Source organism: Leuciscus leuciscus (genome assembly GCF_965113295.1).
Source record: "Leuciscus leuciscus genome assembly, chromosome: 6".
In the NCBI taxonomy this organism is placed as follows: Eukaryota; Metazoa; Chordata; class Actinopteri; order Cypriniformes; family Leuciscidae; genus Leuciscus; species Leuciscus leuciscus.
Genome location: NC_138730.1, coordinates 26,059,549 through 26,082,564, shown reverse-complemented (window position 1 = coordinate 26,082,564; position 23,016 = coordinate 26,059,549). Strand labels below are relative to the sequence as shown.

The 23,016-nt window shown below is 37.8% G+C and overlaps 1 protein-coding gene across 7 annotated transcripts in view; it reads right to left on the bottom strand.

Moving 5' to 3' along the window:
- The window catches only part of tnika (TRAF2 and NCK interacting kinase a), a 94,577-nt gene extending 84,588 nt beyond the window's left edge, over positions 1-9,989 (bottom strand). For all 7 annotated transcript variants that reach the window (XM_082171972.1, XM_082171973.1, XM_082171975.1 and 4 more), the window contains exon 1: positions 9,628-9,989. In XM_082171972.1, the coding sequence (XP_082028098.1) occupies positions 9,628-9,684 (57 nt within the window). In that variant the 5' untranslated portion in view covers positions 9,685-9,989. The remainder of the gene's footprint in view (positions 1-9,627) is intronic.
- Between the last annotated feature and the right edge of the window lie 13,027 nt (positions 9,990-23,016).

Here is a 23,016-nt window from a genome sequence, read left to right as displayed (position 1 = left end):
GCTATAGTTAAATATTAGCCGATGCAAATGTCCAAACTTTTTCCCCTTGTAACTGCCACTTCTGCAACATTTAAAGCGTGAACAGCTACCACAACTCTGTATTAAATGGATAGTTTAGCCAAAAATTTAAACTCATAAGCTCTCACAGTCATATGTTCCAAACCCTGTTATTCATTAAAATCCTATAAGAGCAAATTGTAAAGTTCTATTAAATGAATCACTCTTTTCAGTTCACGGTTGGACTTTTTCAAAGAATCACTCGGTTCACAAAATTCTGAAAATGATTTGGACGAATCAAACTATTCTGTTCCTGAGTTGACTCACTGAATCACTTATCCATTCGTGGTTTAACAGCTTACTGGAAAGGAAGATTTTCAATAAATAATTTCAGTCTGTCAGATTTGGAATAGAGTCCATGAGTCGTGGACCACTTTATACATGTATTTGTTCAAGCTTGAACAAATTCAGTTCCCATTGCACAGAAAGGAGTGACCACTGACCAGCACGGTCTTCAGAAAATAAAAAAATGTATTCCACAAAAGAAAGCAAGTCATACAGGTTAGGAACAACATGAGGGTGAGAGTAAATGATGACAGTATTAATTGTTGTGTGAACTATCGCTTTAAAGCATCATGCATCAGAGTTTATATAGAAGAGGTGCAGCTGATTTTAAACATTCAGAGCAGGTGTTTGGAGTGTCCACAATCTTCCTCTTCATTTTCTGGATGATCAGTCTGCTTGACTCTGGCTCTGGATTACAATAGACGTTGTTTGCTCCAAGCATTTCATAATGCCTGAATTCCTCTACCACACACACAAAACTATCGGTCTACATCCATATTTGATATGCCGAGGGAAAGAGCCTAGGCCCAGGCACATGTGAGCACAACACACTTTTATTCATGCAGATTATATATTCGTATTTTGCTATAACACAGCAGATATAGTTGAGTGTCAAAATAAGCAAAAATACAGATTTTGTGTGGGGATGTGTACAAACAAACACCCCCGGACATTCAATTTTTTCATAATGTCTATATTTGGATAATACAGTGAATTTAATGCTTTATAAATGAGCTACTTCTTGCAATTCAACAATTCCCTTTTACATGGAATTTTGAAAGGGGTTAGTCCACCCAAAAATGAAAATTGTCATTTACTCACCTTCATGGTGTTCCAAACCCAAAGGTTAATACTTTAGTTAATCTTCAAAACACAAATGAAATTATTTTTAATTAAACCTGAGAGATGTCTCTCCACTGAAAGTCTATACCCCTACAAATTTGACGGTTAAAAAATATTGTAAATGTGATGTGGTCCATGTGTTGATCAATGTTTATATGAATAAAACCCTAAATTAAATCCATTTGTCATAAAGCAATTATATCTCTTCAAAAGACTTGGATTAAACCACTTGATTCATATGAATTCATTAAATTTACAACATTATGAACTTTTTGAAGAGTCAGAAATTTGGTGGAATGGACTTTAAATCTCTCAGTCTCAGTAAAAAAAAAAGAAAAAAAATCATAATGTGTTTGAAAACATGAATGGAAAACCTTAGATTCACATACGGTTGAGTAAATGTCAGAATTTTCACTTTGGAGTGAAACATCCTTTAACAACTTTAAAACTTGCTGTTGACGGTTTGTCATAACACAAATTCTGAAATTCCAAGACAGTTGACAGACATGTCAAAAACAAATCAATTAAATCTTATGCAAGCGTGTACGCACACAAATATGCAAGTTATTAATGATTCCTGTACAATCTGCCCACAGGCCTCTCAACTCATTTGTCATTTCTTGCTACCAAACATCTGATGCACCATAAAATAATGCTTTCTGTGGAGGGAGGATCAAGCAATGTTTCAGCGTCCACAGGCCAATGAGTCATGTAGAAGGCAAATGAAGATGGTTCTGACATCAATACACGGCACCCCGAGAGAGCGAAGTCCGCTGAACCGCTGATCAATACCACAGTGATAGCATAAACCTTTGGCTCTGAAATCCCATCTCCATCGCCAAAGCTTGCTCCAATCAAGGTAGGCAGGAATCTATTTGTGCTAACATCCTATGCTGCCAATGCCAATGATCTCAAGCACAAGTCTGAAGTGCTGCCTCAAGCCAGCGTGCCAGATCAACACTAACATAAGTGAATTTTCTTTCTAATGCAACGAAGGATAAAATTAGTGCAAAGCACTACACAAACATTTGCCAGTTTGCTGATAACAGCATATTAAGAGTCACTCTCTTATTCAAAACTGACTCATAAGAGGTTACACTTCACAGTGACGTCTCAGTTACTATTCACTTAAGAGCCATGTAAGGAAGTGTGTAATGAGAGAGAAAAGATCAATTAACAGAGATCATAATTAGTTAACTGTCCTTAAAACTTAGCAGTATCTGCAATGCATTTAAGTAAGAACAGAATATTCAGTAGGAAATAAATGTTGGAGGACTTAAAGGGGTCTTAAATTGAACCATCAAATTTTCCTTGATCTTTTGACATGTAAGAGGTCATTGTAGTACCAGCATCCTGTAAGTTACAGAACTCAAAAACAGCTTTTATTGAAACCATGGTCTGAAATTATACCTATTTCTACATCATTGCATCTTTGGCCCTGCCCAGTGGTGCATTACTGAGATGAGAAGGAAAGAAGAGCTATACAGCATCACTGGACTAAAAATAACACTACCTTCCAAAGGATCCTAATGCTAGATGTGAATGTATTTTATTTGTTTGTTCAGAACATTTCTTCTTGGTAAATCAGTCGGAATTTCTTGAGACTTTACTGTAAGATATGGACATCGTTAAATGAATATAGACTGATACGGTGTATAAAGCTGCTTTAATTATCCTCATTTTGAATTCAGATGTAGTTATTTGGGTTTATTGTTCACAATATAATTTTTTGCTGTTGTTTACATTTATGCATTTGGCAGACGCCTTTATCCAAAACGACTTACATTGCATTTCAAGGTACACATTTACATTTTCTTATCAGTTCTTTATACTTCAGTATTATGGTTCTGACTTGAAATTTTACCAGACGCACCTAAATGCAGCAATTGTCCTGATAAATCTCAGAAAACGGATAAGGACTAACCACTACTGACCCCAAAGCTTTTTAAACTTTCTCGTTATTTTAAACTGAAGAAATAATCATCTGCTCAGAGATGCGATAGCGGTGTCTGATTTGTGAATGAGCTGATCCTTTTCAGTTAACCTCTGAAATCGGTTTGCAAATCACACTGACCGATTCATTTGTGAATTAGACCAATCCTATTGCATCTGTTTTCCAGTAAACAACTTACTGATTCAAATTACTTGGTCAGATCGAGTCTCTAGTCAACAATTCACAAGTCTGACTCAAAATGAGCCAAGAACAGGAGACCCTCTGAGCATGCGTGCACACGCAGCTGATAATGAAGCAAAAGTTACTAATGCCGAATTTAGGATTTTTTTTTTTGTAATTGAAAATCTTTAGGTCATGACTGTCAGTTGTTTGTGAACTAAATCTACTGTAAAAGGGCGAGCTGTTTAAGCATGAAATGCTTGAATGTAACATCCATGTATTACCGTCTGAACGGGATACCTGTAGGTTTTATGTAAAAACTAAACATAACATTAAAATAACGCAAATTAATGCCCGTACATCTTCCCCGCAGCAAATTAGTATGTTTGCAACTTTGCATTGTTTTCTTCTTAGAATGTTAACACATTTTACCTCGTGACGTCTGTTTTTATATTGTAGGCTATTTATTAGGGTTGTTATCGGTGTATGACAAGTTTTGGTAATAAAATAAAGCGTGTCTGAATAATATTCCTTATTGGCTAGTGCTGGCTAGTGGCTACTTGAAAATTCATAATAATGTCAGACTGAGCTGTAACCCATTTAAGCTCTGTGTGTCTAGTACATTATACCCCACATCAATAAATAAATAAATCTGTACTTTCCACTTCACATTAGCTAGCTACCTTAGTTTAAACATGAACTAAGAATGAAATTAAAATAAAAAAAGTTGTATTTTTTTAACATTGTTAATGCATTGTGAACTAACAAACAATGAATAGATGGATTTTTATTAACATTAACAAAGATGAATAAATAGCGTAAAAAAATGTATTGCTCATTGTTAGTTAATGTTGGTTAATACATTAACTAATGTTAACAAATGATACCTTATTGTAAAGTGTTACCAGTAAAATTGAAAATGAGTACATTGTACAAATACTTTGTAATATTGCAATAATATTGTAATTAAAAAAGTAATATTGTATTAAGGTATCAGTACTTTTACTTAAGTACTTGATGTGTACTACTACCACCACTGCTTTTAAGTGCATTTAAAATATAAACAATCTGATTGAAAAACTAATAGAAATTCCCTAATAAACCACACATTACTAATCTACAAACATTTGCTAATGACAGCACATTAACACACACAAGAGACGGTCCCATTTTCTTAAACCATGTAAGGAACTCTATGAGACCATGACACTTAACAGTCAACAAGTGATGTATACTTCAATATGTCTGATATCAACATGCAGTGGCACATATCTTAAGCATACCCACAGTTAATAGGAGCTAGACTAAAACAAGATAAATGAGTATTCTGACTAAAACGGCACATTTGCACAAATTAAAATACAACAATGTTTTTGCAACAACTGAATGATGTAGTAAGTGACATGCACAGGAACACAATCATGTGACTACCAGATGTAAACAAAGAGTCTCTTGCAATCATCTGAGATTAATCTTAATTCAAGGTGTAAATAGGCCAGATGCAAACAGATGTGCCAGTCTATTAAACATACCATAAAAAAGGTTATACATCTAGCTAATTGAAACTAAATTAAAGTGTACATTTGCTCTTGTGTAAAGACAGGAAATGGGTCAGCGGACGTCTGCTGGAGGGCAGAGTGGCGGAGAGATGGAGGATGGGAGGGGAGATTCAGAACAGCTAACGCTGCAGGGCACGGGCTAACTGCACACACAAAACCCCAAAACCCACAAGCACTTTCAACTACAGCACTAGCATCCCGGGCAAGGGGTGAGACGGCTCTCCACACCCCACAGTTTAAGTGTCTCAATGTGGCTTTGCAAGAACTGGCAGTTCAGCCCATCATCAGAAACTACACATTCTTTTCCTGGTGCGCCACGTATATAAAAAATAATGTTATACAAGACATCCTCAGGCTGAATGGCATAGAATGGAATGCAGCTGGAGTGCCAGGGTGTGGCAGCAAGTGACTAACAACACAAACAACAGAGGCGCTCAAAAAACCCGCACACGCACCCAGACCCCATGCTGTCTTCTGTCACTGCTGCTCTTTGAGGAGCACAGGTATGATCTAGACCTCTCTCCTACACTTTTGCACATGGAGATCAGTGTACGGAAGTCAGTTGAGGACGAAGCAGATGGTGCACCACCTGGCCCTTACAGTGCTGGTCCCAGCACTATTCCTTCAACCCACTGAGCTGCTGAATGAAGGGAACGCACAAAGACTAACTGCGAGGATGTGTGAATGAAAGCAGGATCTTAAGGCCTAACTCAAGCCATTAAAAAAATAAATAAATAAATAAATAAATAATTCCCAGTAAGCGTCGTAGATCCATTCAAGCAGTTTCATCATAAATGGGTCTGTGACATTTAAGAGTGTCCACTATAAAGAACAGGAAAATATATTTATATAGGCTAGGTTATATAAAAAAAATAAAAAAAAACTCATTTAACACAGATGGTAAGTTCATTAAAATGTACTTTGTGTGTTATGTTGGTTTAATATGTTATTGAATTTCAAGTGAACACCTGAGAGTGTACACGTCTTAGCCTAATCATCATTTTCCATTTTAAACACACTACCCTTCAAAAATTTGGGGTTGGTATGATTTACATTTACATTTACATTTAGCTGACGCTTTTATCCAAGGCGACTTACAATTGCTATATATGTCAGAGGTCGCACGCCTCTGGAGCAACTAGGGGTTAAGTGTCTTGCTCAGGGACACATTGGTGTCTCACAGTGGATTCGAACACGGGTCTCTCACACCAAAGGCATGTGTCTTATCCACTGCGCCACTACCACCCCGCATTTAATGTTTTTAAAAGATTTAGATCAACAATCCAGTAAAACAGTCATATACTATTAAAATGTATAATAACGGTTTTCTATTTTGATACATTTTTAAATTAAATGTATTCCTGTGATGGCAAAACTGAATTTTCAGCATCATTACTTCAGTGTCATACTTTTTTCCATAAAAAATGCATGTTGGTCACACCACATGACTTTAATTTATGAAAATGTAAACTTTTCTTCATTATCAAATTGTTTACTCTTTAACCCCTCCCCCTCCTATTTAAAAGAACTTAACCTTGAGTCTTGATACGCCTGACAGAACAGAACCTCTTTCTAAACCCACAGGCCTGTCAAACCCATGATAAAATAAACCTTGTCTGCATCGAGAAAAAACACAACCTCATTAATTTTGGGTGAACGAAGGTTATTCTGGTGACCTGCATCAAAACCAAGCCTAATAACACAGGCGCCGTGCGGTACATGACCCCTTCGACAAACCAAGGTCCTCGCTACTTGTGTTTGGAGCTAAAAATGGCCAAACAACAAACAGAAAGGGCACGGATCTCATTTCAAGGTTTGTGGTCAGAGCACAGAAGCTCATTTTCAGATGTCGTCCCTCAGGACTAGGTGAGGCTGACCAGGTGATGCCAAACATCGCTCCCATGTATGTGGGACACAGACCTCCTCTTCTGTGCCAGAGAGAGTGTTTATGAATGGCCCATCTGAGCATGTGCTGCACTGAAATGGTTCCCCACTACTGCACGTCAGCGCTCTGCTTCTGGGTGACCTATTTCCCTTCTAGCTCAAACACAACATGCGAAAGCACACTCAACGGACTGTATTTAAATGAACGGGAAGATAAAAGCAAAGGATTGATTTCCAGATGCAAAGTCTGATATTTTATAAACAAACATCTAATGAGGATTCTGGACAGACAGCAAAAATAAGGTTGCATCAGAAACGGAATGTCTGTTTCGTCTTAACCAAGACAAAGCATCAGGCGTGTTTTTAAAAACAATCTGCATTTGCTCTGCCGATGGAAAGTGACAGTCAGGAAGTGACGTGAGCGGCCTTTAAAACTCAATTCTTCCATAGGATGGTGTCAAAAGCGAGGAGCTACATATCACCTTGCCTCGGTGAAGGGCAGAGTGCAGGGCTAGTATAAAACAGAGATTAACACTTAATCCCATTCAAAATGTTAGCGACATCTGGGGCGCCATGTGATTTGTAGTGTCAATGCATGGATGTGCAAACAGATCCATGTGTGAGAAGGCAGTGAAGGTGCAGCTAATGCACCAGACACAATGGATGTCCAAATCAAAAGCACTCAAAGGGCTATCTGCAGTAATCTTTCCATCCCACGCGCTACTTAGCCTCACGAGCAGAGAAATGAGAGCACTTCACGGGCATCCCTTTAGCTCATTAGATCCTACAGCACACAGGGTAATTGGTTTATGACTGCTGTGAAACTGTGCCTCACCATATGGGCATCTTTAAACTGCCCAACCACTTTTATCTTGTCCAATTTACTTATCAGATACATTCGTCATGAAACATATACAGTACATATTTTCACACTTAGGGGCTGTTTACACGACACCGTTGTCAACTAATGGCAGTTCATTTACAAGATATTAGCGTTTTGGGGGCCTGAACATATAAACTTTTCAAAACAGGATTTATAGTGCACGTTTTTTTTTTGTTTTTTTGAAGGAAGCGTTATCGTCTTTGTATAAACTGCAAAAAAAGTGATTTCATGCACATGCATATTCTGTGTTCAGTCTATAGGCGTGTAACATTTCTTTACATAGAAACACCGCCAACTACTGGCCTGGCATGCATATTACAGCATTTTTTGTCGTTTTCGTGGATCCTTGTGAACGGGGATTGTTTTATCAATGGTCGTCTGTACGCAAAAAAAATGCATAGGAAGAACTTTTCTGATTTTAGTACATGGTTGTTGTGTACCCTTAATTGTATGAATTTAGCAGACGTGTATAACTAGGCTAACTAATAAGAATGACAGTGCATTTACCTTTAACCAAAACCCATGATCTAAAGATGTGTTGTTGGCATGTTGAACCAGCTGAGCTACAGGACAACGCACATACGCACTCACACCAATTAGACAGACTGACACAGTTTTTATAATCCGAGGAGAGACACATAAAACCGGAGCCTTGTTAAGAAGTAACCCAGTTTATCCACTCAGAAGTCGCAGGAAAACATGCTGGGAGTAATTTGGTGGCATTATGAAGGATTTGAGCATTTATCAAGCCATGCATATGGCACACAGTTTCCCGGCTGGACACAGATAGATCCTACAACAGCACACAGCAAGTTCAATTTCGTTTCCATTGAACAAAAAGTGGAATAAAAGATATGAGTAAATGATGTGCTACTGGTTGAGATCTATTACTTCTATTACTAAATTGTACTATTTTTAAATACAACTACAATGCAATTGCTCTGCTGTGATGAATGCGTTTTCAATTTCTGAACCAGAATTAAATCGCTTGTGATGTTTTTTGTGGGGTATATTAAAGGTGTCTTGGTAATGTAGCTGTTCCAAAAAAAAAAAAAAAAAAAAAAAAAAAGAAGCATTGAATCAATTTTGTTTAAAAATATGACTCATACTTGAAAATGTCTCAAAGTCAGTGTGCCATATCCAACAAGCAGGAAGCCATTTTGTTGTCATGTGACAAGAATTTGGACCTTTTTATGAGAACACATGTTGTATTCAGGTCAAATGGCTTATTTAAAATAAAATCTACAAAACCTGCCCCCAAAAAAACTTGATGTGCATGGCTCAAAATTATATTGATTTAAAAAAAAAAAAGTGTGTTTAAAAAGTTTTTGGGAAACGATTACTAAGCTTTAGTCATACTGTGCTGTGTGTATTCAATGTGCAGAGAAAATAACTAGTAGGCTACTGATGACTGCAAAAAAATTCGCTTCAAAAATATAATAAATCAGCAAAAAGCCACAAGCACTGCATTTTTAATAACTCGGCGTTTTGAACTAGACTTCTAGAAAAAAAAAATCCCTTTTCCTCATCTCGGATATTCTTAATAATCATTGATTCATAAAAGTCCTGATAAAACAAATCGGAGAACCAGGCATGCGAATAGGGTACTTTAATAGGACTGACTAGTACAAAATGTAGCCTACACAAACAATGCCAAATAAATGCCTGTATATAGGCTTCATTAGACTGCGATATCATGATCATCGGAATGTTATTTTATCAACCGGCTCAGTTCGTTGACATTTTCTTCAATAATCTGTAATAAGTTTTACAAAACAGTTATTTGATCTGATAAATTAAGCCGTCGATCACATAATGACTCCTTACCGACTGAACAAGAAACGAAAAACGCTTCTGGTCGGAATTAAAACGCCTTGTTGCTGTTCGTTAAGCCGTTATTTTCCATTTCTACTATTGTAGTGATTGTTGCACCTGCCATTACGGCGCAACTGCAACACCAAAACACATCAATGAGCATCTTCAATGAAGGACACATAACTTACCCTTAACGCAGAGAGGTCTATTTCATCCAGACTCCGAGCCGGAGAATCGCTCGCCATATTAAAGACGAAAGAAAACCAGAATTACACGGAGAAACAAAGAAATGTTGTTGAATAGATCTCAGACAGCCGTCCGCTGATCTCCAACAGCAGCGCGTGCAAATCTCGTCTCGCTGATCGCTCGTGCTTTTGTACAATCCGTCTTTTAACAGTGGATTCCACCGACGCTTTCGCTAGACCTCAGTTAAATTTTACCCCAGAAAACAGAAACATCTCGTGCTCTGAGGACAGCATGTTTTTCAGGAGCTACACATCTTTCAGTCTCTAACACTGTCGCCGAAATCTCAATGCTGCTTGTCTTGAGAGTAGCATCAATCAGATATGTGGGAGTGGTTGAGAGAAGGGGCGGGGTCAGCGTCACTAGCACCGCCCATTTATTGGTTCCACTGTAAAGTTCATCCTGCTGCAAGGAACCCTCAAACATTCCTTTCAAATGTCACTTCTACGGAACCCCATCATTTTCTTATAATTTTTTATTTATTTTTTTGCCCGTTATTCTTATAAAATGGTCACTTTAGAACCCACTACTTAAATTATTAAAATATACAAATCAGTGAATGCTTCTGTTATGAGCTTGTGAGGTTTTAAAGTGCACTGAAAGACAATAGTTTACTACGTAAATACAATTTAAACCTTTATGATCGTGTTGTATATGGTTCATTGCTTTAAAGGTGACTTTTTGGCAGTAATTTATTGGTTTGCAGCATTTAACCCGGTTTATTCTTGTAAAGGTGCTTTAATGCTGCAAACCAATAAATTAGGTTTGGCCTATACAAATGAATCAAACTGAATACTTTCTCAGGAACACACATAGCTCTTACACTGCCCTATAAGCAATCTTTTGTGGTTCTTCTTTGGAACTCTTAAAATCATTTTAAAGCATGTTTACCTGACAGATTTGGCTGAGCACCAAATCTGACATTGCTTCAAGGCAGGGCTGTACATTAAATTTTTTTGCACATAGCACTAGTGCTACAGAGGATGAAAGTTGTGTAGCACAGGCCAAACAGTTGTAGCACAAATAGAGGGGTGGGCGATATGGCAAAAATATCATATCACGATTGTTTTCAGGAAAATCACAATTCATGATTTTATCACGATTCTTTTTCATGTTGGTTTTACTATTTTGCAAGTGACTGAGCAAGACAGCCAAACTAATTTTTCTTTTTTTAAAACAAAGCCTTACAAGGTTGCAAAATATATAATAAAAAAGAATGGCAGATATTTAGGCCAAAGTGGGCGAAGATACAAAATCTTTATGTCATTATATTTTATCTTTGTTATTAAAAAAAAGAACAAAGATACACAACATAATATACAAATGAAATAAACAGTGCTTTATTTACTTTTCAGCTACAGGAGATGTATTTAGTAGCCTATAGCATTCAAGAAAGAAATGTAATGAACAATTGAAGAGTTCAGATGCAAAAGCCTCTAAGTGCCATCTGAAATTTTCTTCTAGAATGATCATTTTTATCAAGCTTGTATATTTAAGTTCAGTAATTTCATTTAAATGACAATGAAAATGACCTATGTATTGTCAATTAAGTGAAAATACTGAACTTAAATATTCAAGCTTGATAAAAATCATGATTCTAGAAGAAAATTTCAGATGGTTCTTAGAGGCTTTTGCATCTGAACTCTTCAATTATAAAAATAAAACGCTATATACACTTCACTGTATAAATTATACATTGATTCTCATTAAAGCGTACTGTATTAAAGTTCTTCAGTCAAGAGTAGTGAGGGATTTTATCTTTTGTTGTTTTATTAACATTAAAGGGATAGTTTACCTAAAAATGAAAATGATGTCATCATTTACTCAATCTCAAGTTGTTTTAAACCTGATGTTTATGTTGAACATAAAAGATTTTGAAGAATGTGAGTAACCAAACAGTTGCTGGTCCACAAGTTTTATTTTGTTTTTTGTTCGTTTTTTCGTACTATGTAAGTCATTGGGGACCAGCAACTGTTAATACCCACATTCTTCAAAATATATTCTTTTGAGTTAAGCACAAGAAAGAAATTAATACAGGCTTGGAACAACATGAGAGTGAGTAAATCATGACAAATTATTTAGGGGTGAACTATCCCTTTAAGGACAAGCGACAGCATGTTTAGGTGCTGTCACTTTAAAGACCAGCACGCATCTAGAAACAGTGCATCTTGTCAGAACAGAACGCCAATGAAATGTTTACCCGGCAAAGCTTTAAAGCACGAGCAAATAAAGAACTTTTATGATTGCGAATAAGTGCAGTGTCCTGTGAGTGTAACTCTACCGCTGAATTACACATGTGATGTGAATGTACGTCGAGTTTTACAGTATCGGGACTGAGGCGCCAGAACTGCAGCTGAGAGAATGTGCGCTGGCCTGGCACGATCTTAACGATGATAACCTCTGCTTTTGATGTTTGGAACTGTGGTGTTATACTCTTTATTTTCCAGCATAAACATGTTAAAAAAAAAATAAAAAAAAATTTTAAGTAGTGTAACAATAAACCAATTCTATTAAACCCTCCCTATATGTGTCTGATCCTAAGTTTTATATAAATTATACAGTATATATGCTTTTCTCATATAGTGTAAAAAAATAAAAATGTGGTCTGCAAGTAATAGCCTAGTAAAGCATTACACTCCTAATAATACAGGTCGATTTTTCTCATTTTAATCTATTTTTGTTTCTATTTAATGGAATACTTAATAAGCTCATCCCATTGCCCTCATTTTCATCTGAAATACTGCAGTCTGACACAATCAACCTGTAATTCAGCCGAACGTTTGTGTTTCCTTGGAAACTTGATATAGCCCATATAATCGTTTAATCACTTCTCAGGAACACAACTTCCTCCCTCAACAGTGCACTTTTTTTTTCGAAGTTACTTTCCTCTTTTATTGTAACATGTCTATCAAGAGACAAATCACATTTATTTCTGGCTGAAATTAGAGTAGAGGGTCTGTCATTCAGATAAATCAGTTTCACTATACTGCTGATGAACAGTGTGTTTAGACTTGTTGCTACAGCATGACTGGCTTTTAAAGGATTAGTTCACCTCAAAATGAAAAATTCCTGATAATTGTCTCTCCCCAATGCCATCCAAGATGTTCATGTCTTTCTTTCTTCAGTGGAAAAGAAATTAAGTTTTTTGAGGAAAACATTTTAGGATTTTTCTCCATACAATGACTTCAACAGTCAAATTGTTGAAGTCAATAGTCACGTCATCTATCTAAGTTATTTGTCTGTGTACTCCGGTTCAAAAAGGTAGGGAAGGGCGAGAAATTCCATCTCATTTTGTCCTCCAACTTCAAAATCGTCCGACATCTTTGTTTTAATTTATTATTATTGTTATTTTTTCCGTGACCTTTCCAACGTGATGACGTAATACGTGGCGCATCTCAGAGAGACAGGCATTTGTGGTAAAAAAAAAATATATAACCACATATATTTTTTTAGAAAATGACCAATCGTTTCGATATATAAGAGCCTTATTTCTCAACTGGGATTGTGCAGAGCCCTTTGAAGCACTTCAAAGCCCTTTGAAACGGCATTGATTTGGACTTCAACAATTTGGTGACCGTTGAAGTCCATTGTATGGAGAAAAATCCTGAAATGGTTTCCTCAAAAAACTTAATTTATTTTCCACTGAAGAAAGAAAGACATGAATATCTTGGATGGCATTGGGGTGAGAAAATTATCAGGAAATTTTCATTTGGAGGTGAACTAATCCTTTAAGATGTTGCTTAACACCACTAATAAACTGATAAAAACAAATTATTTTATCAATGATTAGCGGTTATTATTAGTGTACTGGTCTTTGGTGATTAAACACAACATTTGTGAGTTAACATATCTTGTATTACTTTATCACATAAAATACAGAGCACTCTGCTCCACTGACGCTTGTTTGAAGAGGCAGATCCTGAATTTCTCTAATAAATGTGTATTAAAATTCCATGGATTCCTTTTGTTATTACCTATTCAAAACAGCTGCTCGGCAACAACTGGACACATGCAAGGCTCTTCAAGTGGGTGTTTCAAGGTTAAAGGTCACTGTTTGCTTTAAATGTCAGTAGCCAGATGAGAGTCCCTCACTGTGTTTTGATCATTTTCGTAATGCCAAAATCTGTTTCTGAGTCTTCAAATCATTTATACTTTTTGAGTCCCCCCTTTTTGCATTTATCTCTTTTTAATGCTTTCAGTTTAGAGTTAAACAGGCGGAATTCAGAGCACCAAATGACATATTTAGCCATCTGAATAGGTGCTTTAATCCAAATTGTCTCACAAAGAGCAATACTACAACAAAAGCAATTCATTTATTTGCAGGTCCACCATGCTTGGGCAAAATAGCCAATGAGAGCAACTAGGGTTGATTCTCCGGGCCATCGCCCCCTAATGGCTGCATGCTGTAGGTGACATAAAGGGCAGATTTTAGACACGTCAAACTCTCTTTGCTGTGTTAACCCTAATGAGTCATGTAAATTGCCTTCCTGGGCAATGTGTTTTGTCTAAAAACCTTTATCTGAATTTGTATCTGAAGGAAGTACAAAAGCTCGAATATTCTTGGGGGTTACTGTGTGACATCCGTGCAGGAAGTGTGTTTGCCCCAGAGGTGCTTCTTCAGTAACTAACTTTCCATGTTTACCAGAATCAACAGACCAGTTTGTCTTTTGCTATTTTGTTATAATGTTCAAAGGCTGTTACAGAATAAAAATAACTAAGGAGTCTGCTAAATAGGAATCTAGTGTAAATAGAAAGAGCATTTGGTCAGTCAACGGACAACAATAAAGCCTTTCAGCTCTACGTGACGGAGTGAAAGAGCTTTGTACGACCAAATGTGCATAATCCGTTAGCCAGCAATACATTTAAAAAAAACAAAAAAAACATACAATGTGTGCACTGATGACACAGAAGAGTGATTTGTGCTGGTCTGAGAAGAAAGAGATTCCATATAAAAGAGTCTGAAGCATGAGTCTTTTCAGCATCAGCTCAACTCAAAGCTTGATTCAGTGCAGTGTTGCCATGTCCACTTATTATACAACAAGCGACTTTGGCCTTGTTTTGTTCATGAAGTCACAGGTTGCTACTTTTTGGGCTCATTTACATTGTACAGTCACGTATTTGTGCACAACAAAGTATGACCAACTGCAGTTGTCAAAAATGGTCACTTGTTCAAGCATACTACATAATGTAGATGTCGTGATACAACATTATTTGATCTATATTTTTAAATTATTATAAAATATAGTGAAGGGAACATTTTCACTGCTGTCATATACATCATATATAATATATATATATATATATAATAGTAATAAATATAGGTTATTTATATATACATATATATATAGTGGGTACGGAAAGTATTCAGACCCCCTTACATTTTTCACTCTTTGTTATATTGCAGCCATTTGCTAAAATCATTTAAGTTCATTTTTTCCCTCATTATTTTACACACAGCACCCCATATTGACAGAAAAACACAGAATTGTTGACATTTTTGCACATTTATTAAAAAAGAAAAACTGAAATATCACATGGTCCTAAGTATTCAGACCCTTTGCTCAGTATTTAGTAGAAGCACCCTTTTGATCTAATACAGCCATGAGTCTTTTTGGGAAAGATGCAAAAAGTTTTTCACACCTGGATTTGGGTATCATCTGCCATTCCTCCTTGCAGATCCTCTCCAGTTCTGTCAGGTTGGATGGTAAACGTTGGTGGACAGCCATTTTCAGGTCTCTCCAGAGATGCTCAATTGGGTTTAAGTCAGGGCTCTGGCTGGGCCATTCAAGAACAGTCACGGAGTTGTTGTGAAGCCACTCCTTCGTTATTTTAGCTGTGTGCTTATGGGTCATTGTCTTGTTGGAAGGTGAACCTTCGGCCCAGTCCCAGGATATCCCTGTACTTGTCCGCATTCATCTTTCCCTCGATTGCAACCAGTCGTCCTGTCCCTGCAGCTGAAAAACCCCCACAGCATGATGCTGCCACCACCATGCTTCACTGTTGAGACTGTATTGGACAGGTGATGAGCAGTGCCTGGTTTTCTCCACACATACCGCTTAGAATTAAGGCCAAAAAGTTCTATCTTGGTCTCATCAGACCAGAGAATCTTATTTATCACCATCTTGGAGTCCTTCAGGTGTGCTTTCATGTGTCTTGCACTGAGGAGAGGCTTCCGTCAGGCCACTCTGCCATAAAGCCCCGACTCGTGGATGGCTGCAGTGATGGTTGACTTACTACAACTTTCTCCCATCTCCCGACTGCATCTCTGGAGCTCAGCCACAGTGATCTTTGGGTTCTTCTTTACCTCTCTCACCAAGGCTCTTCTCCCCCGATAGCTCAGTTTGGCCGGATGGCCAGCTCTAGGAAGGGTTCTGGTCGTCCCAAACGTCTTCCATTTAAGGATTATGGAGGCCACTGTACTCTTAGGAACCTTAAGTGCAGCAGAATTTTTTTTGTAACCTTGGCCAGATCTGTGCCTTGCCACAATTCTGTCTCTGAGCTCTTCAGGCAGTTCCTTTGACCTCATGATTCTCATTTGCTCTGACATGCACTGTGAGCTGTAAGGTCTTATATAGACAGGTGTGTGGCTTTCCTAATCAAGTCCAATCAGTATAATCAAACACAGCTGGACTCAAATGAAGGTGTAGAACCATCTCAAGGATGATCAGAAGAAATGGACAGCACCTGAGTTAAATATATGAGTGTCACAGCAAAGGGTCTGAATACTTAGGATCATGTGATATTTCAATTTTTTCTTTTTTAATAAATGTGCAAAAATGTCAACAATTCTGTGTTTTTCTGTCAATATGGGGTGCTGTGTGTACAATAATGAGGAAAAAAATGAGCTTAAATGATTTTAGCAAATGGCTGCAATATAACAAAGAGTGAAAAATTTAAGGTGGTCTGAATACTTTCCGTACCCACTGTATATATATATATATATATATATATATATATATATATATATATATAATTAAAACATTTTATTAAACATTTTATTAACGTTTTCAATTTTTTACATAAATATATAACACAGGCCTATTTTTTATTTAATAAAATGTTTTTAATATAACTATTTTTAATATCCAATCCACCTTTATTTATAAAGCACCTTAAAAACAACACTGTTGACCAAAGTGCTGAACACAGTCTATAAATAAACAATAACATACAACAGAGGCGCAACAAAAAATACAAAAAATAAAACAATAAATAGCAATAAAAATAAATGCAACAATAATACAAAACTGAAAGTCAACCCTCAAACTGAGTTAAAAGCCAAAGAAAATAAATGAGTTTTAAGATGAGATTTAAAAACAGGAAGAGACTCAGTCAGTCTGATGTGCAAAGGCAGCTCATTCCAGAGTCTCGGAGCTGCCACGGCAAACGCACGGTCACCTCTAGATTTACGTTTGGTCTTGGGGACGACCAGCAGTACCTGGTCAGCCGATCGGAGCGAACGAAAGGGGGTGTAGGGCACGAGCAGATCAGACAGGTACTGGGTGGCCAGGCCATGCAGACATTTAAAAACAAATAAAAGAATTTTAAAATCAGTACGAAAGTGCACAGGGAGCCAGTGGAGGGATTGGAGGATGGGTGAGATATGGTCAAATTTTCGAGTTCCAGTTAAAAGACGAGCAGCTGCATTTTGGACTAGTTGTAATCGTGCCATAAGTGATTTGCTAAGACCAGTGTAAAGTGCATTGCAATAATCTAAACGAGTGGTGATAAAAGCATGGATTAAAATGTCAAAATCATGTCGAGATAAAACCGGTTTTACTTTGACTAGTTGCCTCAGCTGGAAGAAGCTGGTCTTCACCACTGCACTAATCTGGGCATCAAGTTTTTAAACGACCGTCCAACTTGACTCCCAGGTTTGTAACCACAGGGCTAATGTCTCGGGTTAGACAACCCAGGTCAACAGGAACCGCAGCAGCTGAGTCACTAGGAGCAAATAACACAAACTCAGTTTTGCTCTCATTTAAATACAAAAAATGCATAACCATCCATGCTTTCACTTCATTCAGACACTCTTAAAGGGTTTTTGACTGACTTAGCGGCACATATATTTGACAGTCGTCAGCATAAAAATGGAACGAAACATTGTGACTTCTGAGGATTGACCCAAGAGGCAGCAGGTACATTGAAAAAAGTAGTGGCCCAAGGACAGACCCTTGAGGAACTCCGCACGACAGAGGAGCCGAAGAGGACACAGCATCACTGACCTGAACTGAAAAACTTCTGCCTTTCAAATAGGACATAATCCAGGCTAAGGCCAACCCCTTAATGCCCACACAGTTCTCTAGTCGAGACAATAAAATTTGGTGGTCGACTGTATCGAACGCAGCCGTAAGGTCCAATAGCAGCAGAGCAACAGTATCACCAGAGTCTGAAGCCAGATGAATGTCATTGAAAACCCTCAGCAGAGCTGTCTCAGTGCTGTGGGCTGACTTAAACCCAGACTGGAAAATTTCAGTTATACAATTGTCATTCAGAAATGTGCTCAGTTGCAGATAAACAACTTTCTCCATAATTTTGGAAAGCAAAGGGAGCTTAGAGATAGGCCGATAATTAGAGAGCTCAAGTCGGTCCAGACCAGGTTTCTTTAACAAGGGTTGAACAACTGCATGTTTAAAACTCATAGGTACGACTCCAGTAATTAAACTGACATTTACAATATCAAGTATGCAGGGCGCTACTGTAGGAAAGACCTCTTTAAAAAGACGAGGGGGAATCACATCATTGGGGGAGCCAGTGATCTTCATTTGACCAATAATCTTTTCTAAAAAAGGCAAGCTAACAGGCTCAAACTGGTTCAAAACAGCAGAACAGGTTACAGAAATGCCAGGGTCATACAAAGGTGGACCAATAAGGGCCCTAATGCTCTCCACCTTGTGGATAAAAAAGTGAAGAAACTCCTCACACACTTTTGATGGGTTCTCCAAGCACTGGAGTTGTGGGACATTAAGAACAGTTTTGAGGGTATTAAAAAGATTATAAAGAATATATATATATATATATATATATATATATATATAGAGAGAGAGAGAGAGAGAGAGAGAGAGAGAGAGCCTTAGCTCGATTCAAAATGCTTGTAATAATGTTTTTAATTCCAGTGGTACTGGTGGATTTCCGCGGGAAATTCGAGCATGTCTTTGCGTCATTACATCACATCTGTACACATAAAGAAGGAGTCTCGGCTAGTAGGCTATATTGCGTGTGAGGATGTTGGTGGTGGAGATTTATAGCACTTTCTCACAGCACTTGATATAATTAAACTTATCAATTTGATGGCGGGTCCAGAAAGGTTCAAACGACAATCACCAGTGACAACTGGAGATTCACCCGTTGTAAACGCTAAAGACTTCGGACTTCGGAGAAAAAAAGAGACTGCAACCGGGCCAATGAGAAAACAAGGATAAATATCGGAAGGGCATTAAATGTAGACACGCAATGCTGATGTTGTTAACATTAACAATTTGAGAACAAAGTATAATTTGCACGGTTTGACGTGATATGAAGCGATCGGTAGATTTAATCGGCGCGATTTACTGCAATGCCTTTTTTCCCCTTAGTTGGTCAGAACAAAAGTGGATGTTACTTACTTGTTCAGACGACATTTTCCGCTGAAAATTCTTATGTTGTTCATACTTCCAAAAAGTAGAATCTGTGATTGCGAATGACAGTATCCACACCGGCGCCGTGATTGACAGCCGCACATTCTCCTCAAAACATTGGATTTATCCGCGCTGTGCCATGCCGAGGCACAATCCACGTAAAGTTGATAATTCCGCAAATAACTGTAATTGCAGATTTCGAACAGAGATGGCAACAAAGAGAAAAAACTGCGGACTGCAGCTTTAAAAATACATAAAAAATTCCTAAGTATGCTACCCGAGGGCCGGCTTGTGTTATTTAGCAACCCTGCTTAATTCAGACCGGTTTGCTTGTTTTCTTAGCAAGATCTGGCAACTATTATTGAAGGGCACCTTAGCATCGTTTCTCACATATTTTTTTTATTTGTGACTAGTCCAAGCATAGGCAAGAGCTTTTATTATTTATTTATTTACAAAATTTGTACCTTTACACCTTCAAACAATGCACTACTCACAAGCTCAATCACTTTCCTTGGCAGAGCTGGATGATGAAATAATAAAATAGCGGAGACAGATTTGCCATATTCCCTTCTTTTTGTCTCACACATTGTGTGGTGCTCATGTGGAGCCATTACAACCATTAAGAGTTACACAAATTTCTAGCTGCAATGGCACACTGCAGTCAGCTTGTGTATTCAGCAGCGTCAGTATGCAGCACTTAGCTCTTGGCAGTGGGCCCTCAGGGACACATCTATAGGTGATATCTACCGTAGGCAGCATACAGCCCTGGAATCTGCTAAAGTCTTGATCTGTCCTTTCAGACTGTACACTAATGACAATTAAAAACCCAGCTGGTTTAGACTCGACTCTAAGGATCGATTCCTGTCCATGAAGAGCCTGTTCAGATGAGATAGGTGGAGTTGCTATAAAAAAAACTTACATTAGCAGTTCTGTGGGGAGAGTGTATCTCTGCTTGTGGATAATGGCTGTACTTAAAACAATGTTGAGTTACAGAAGGCCTACACTGGCTGAATCTAAAAAAAAAAGACCCCTAAACCCTTATTTACTATTCCCTACGTTAGTCCACTAATACTGTTCACTTGAAGGAGTGAATGAAAAGGAGTGAGCGAACTCGGACAGCCGTTGAGCGAGCGTACATCATTTGTACACTCGTTATTGCAGTGCAATGTGGGATTGAATAAGTGCACTCAATAACGCCCACTATGGTTTCGGACACCACTACAAATGGCTGTCTCCTCAAATAACGCCCTATTTGAGGGTAAAGGGGGCGATTTCAGATTCAGCCAGTGGTGGGCCGTCAGGGCCAGCAAAGCCTTCTCTGCTGGCCTAAACACTATCAGAATCACTGACTTGCACTTTACTATATTTTTTCCATGAATGAGTATTAAATTATTCCCAATAGTCCATTCTCTTAATTGCATAGCTTTTCTCTTGGTTGCGCTGCTTCCAGTAGTGTTTGTTTATGTTAGAGCTTTTATCCAGTACTGAGAACAGGCGCGCTCAACTCCCAAACCATTTATGGGTGCGAGTTATAAAGAAGTTATCAAATAAAGATGAAAAACCGCACTCTCTAATTATATCTCATATATTTATTTATACCATGTCCACACAGACGCGTTTCAGCCTAAGCCATCATCAGTGTGTGGTGTGAAACACCAAAAGGATTGCTTTTTAAACATCACAGGTGAACCCCATTAACATCATCAAATCATCTGCACCGTCAGGTGCATCAGGTTACCAACATTGTAGAAACACACAAGGAATAAAACAACAAAACAGGCCATAGATAATGCTCACATGTAACCCTTATGAACAATTACCAAAAAAGAAAAAATAATTATAATAATAATAATAATAATAATTAACTAATTAAATTGAACACAAATTTAAACATAAGAATTAAATTGATTAAATTGATTTCAGATTAAATTGTTTCACAAGAAACAATTTAAAGCCAATTCTTAATTTAAACCAGTTTGGGGTTTAGGCTACTGTTTAAAGCGTATAAATCCAAAAAGCCTCTCGTTGAAGGAGATAGCCCTCCCTATCTCCACCCCGTTGAAGAGATTTAACTAACTCGATGCCTTGAAATTTCAATGTACAAATATCATGCCCAAATTCATTCAAATGTCTAGCCACAGGTGACTTAATGTCGTGATTACGTATGTTACTTTTGTGTTCGTATAATCTTATTCTGTTTTACCAACATAACAAAGCCCACATGGGCATTTAAGAAAGTACACAACAAAGGACGTACGGCAAGTAATTCTCCCTCTCACAGAGAATGTCTAGCCAGTCCGTGGATGTGAAAAAGAATTACCTATAATCATCGCATTACAATTCACGCAACTCCTACAGGGGAAATTGCCCGGATCAAGGGCTGTAAGCCAATTGGTAGGCGGAGTGTAAGAATCAGCTCTAACCAGCATATCTCTCAAATTATGCGACCTCTTATAGGCAAAAAATGAAGGGTTTTGAAAAGACTGGCCGATCTGTGTGTCACTAGATAAAATATGCCCATGCTTATTCACTATTAATTTAATCTCACCCGAAAGGGGAGAAAATGTCGTAGATAAGCTTTTATCCAATCATATTTCAGCCATCATGTGTGGCCAGGGTCAAAGAAATCTGCCTTGAGGTCTTCAGAATCAATACGCCTGTAGCTTAACATAAATGGCAATGAAACTGTTGCTTTAACCAATCAGATAATCAGTCAGATTTAATCAGCCAATCAGATTTCGATTTGACTGCACCAGGGCCATCTAGCAGGCGAACAATAACGTTGGCATTTTCACGTCCTTTGATTGGATGGTCAGAGCGTGTAGCCGCGTACTATTACTAGTAGTCAGAGCTAGCAACCCACATCTGTTACGAAAGGCATAAACTAAAATTCCTGTAGATTTATTCGTTTTTTCAACCCATAAATAAATGTTTCTCTTCATCCTCAACCCCCAGCAGTTTCAAACCTACCGGAAAAAAAAACAATATGTACAATATGTACGATTTTTTTATCAAAATATCCAAAAACCAATTGTGTTATATATTTCTTTCAATTGTGTACTTCCATTATCCTAAATGTTTCCAAGACTTTGTAAATTCAGAGAAATTCACAATTTTAAAAAGTGCCCGTCCCTGTTAACTTGTCGCCTGTCAATGACGTAATATCTGCGTTATCCCTGGTTTCCGCTTGTACTGCCATTGTAACCATGGCGACGACAGACGTGGACGACTGCGTAGTGCGTAACGTCTAGTGGCACGCTGTTGTTGTTTCGTTCAAACATTATGGACCATGGCAGGCAGACTTTGGGACAAAAGGAGAACTAAAACGAGGATCAATATCAGCGTGGAGTTTTTCGAGATGCTGAGAGCTCCACGTCTGCAACTAACTTGGACTTGACAGAGCTTCACGAGTCACGACTTGACAGGGACACCGCTCTTGCATGTACTTTATTAGACAGGTGAGCAAATGTATGTTATTCTAATGTTGATCTAGCTTACTGCTAGTCTCATATAGCAAACAAACTAACACATAGAATAACATTATAACTTTAAACACACTCAAATGCAGTTTAGTGTGATAGTGTAGACCAGTGGTTCCCAACCTTTTTTTGTCTGAGACCCCCTTTTTCCCAAGAAAATATTTTAGGGTCCCCCTTCACATTTAATGATATTATCGCTCTTGTAAGCTTGCAGCAAGGATGACAGAATATGTTGTTT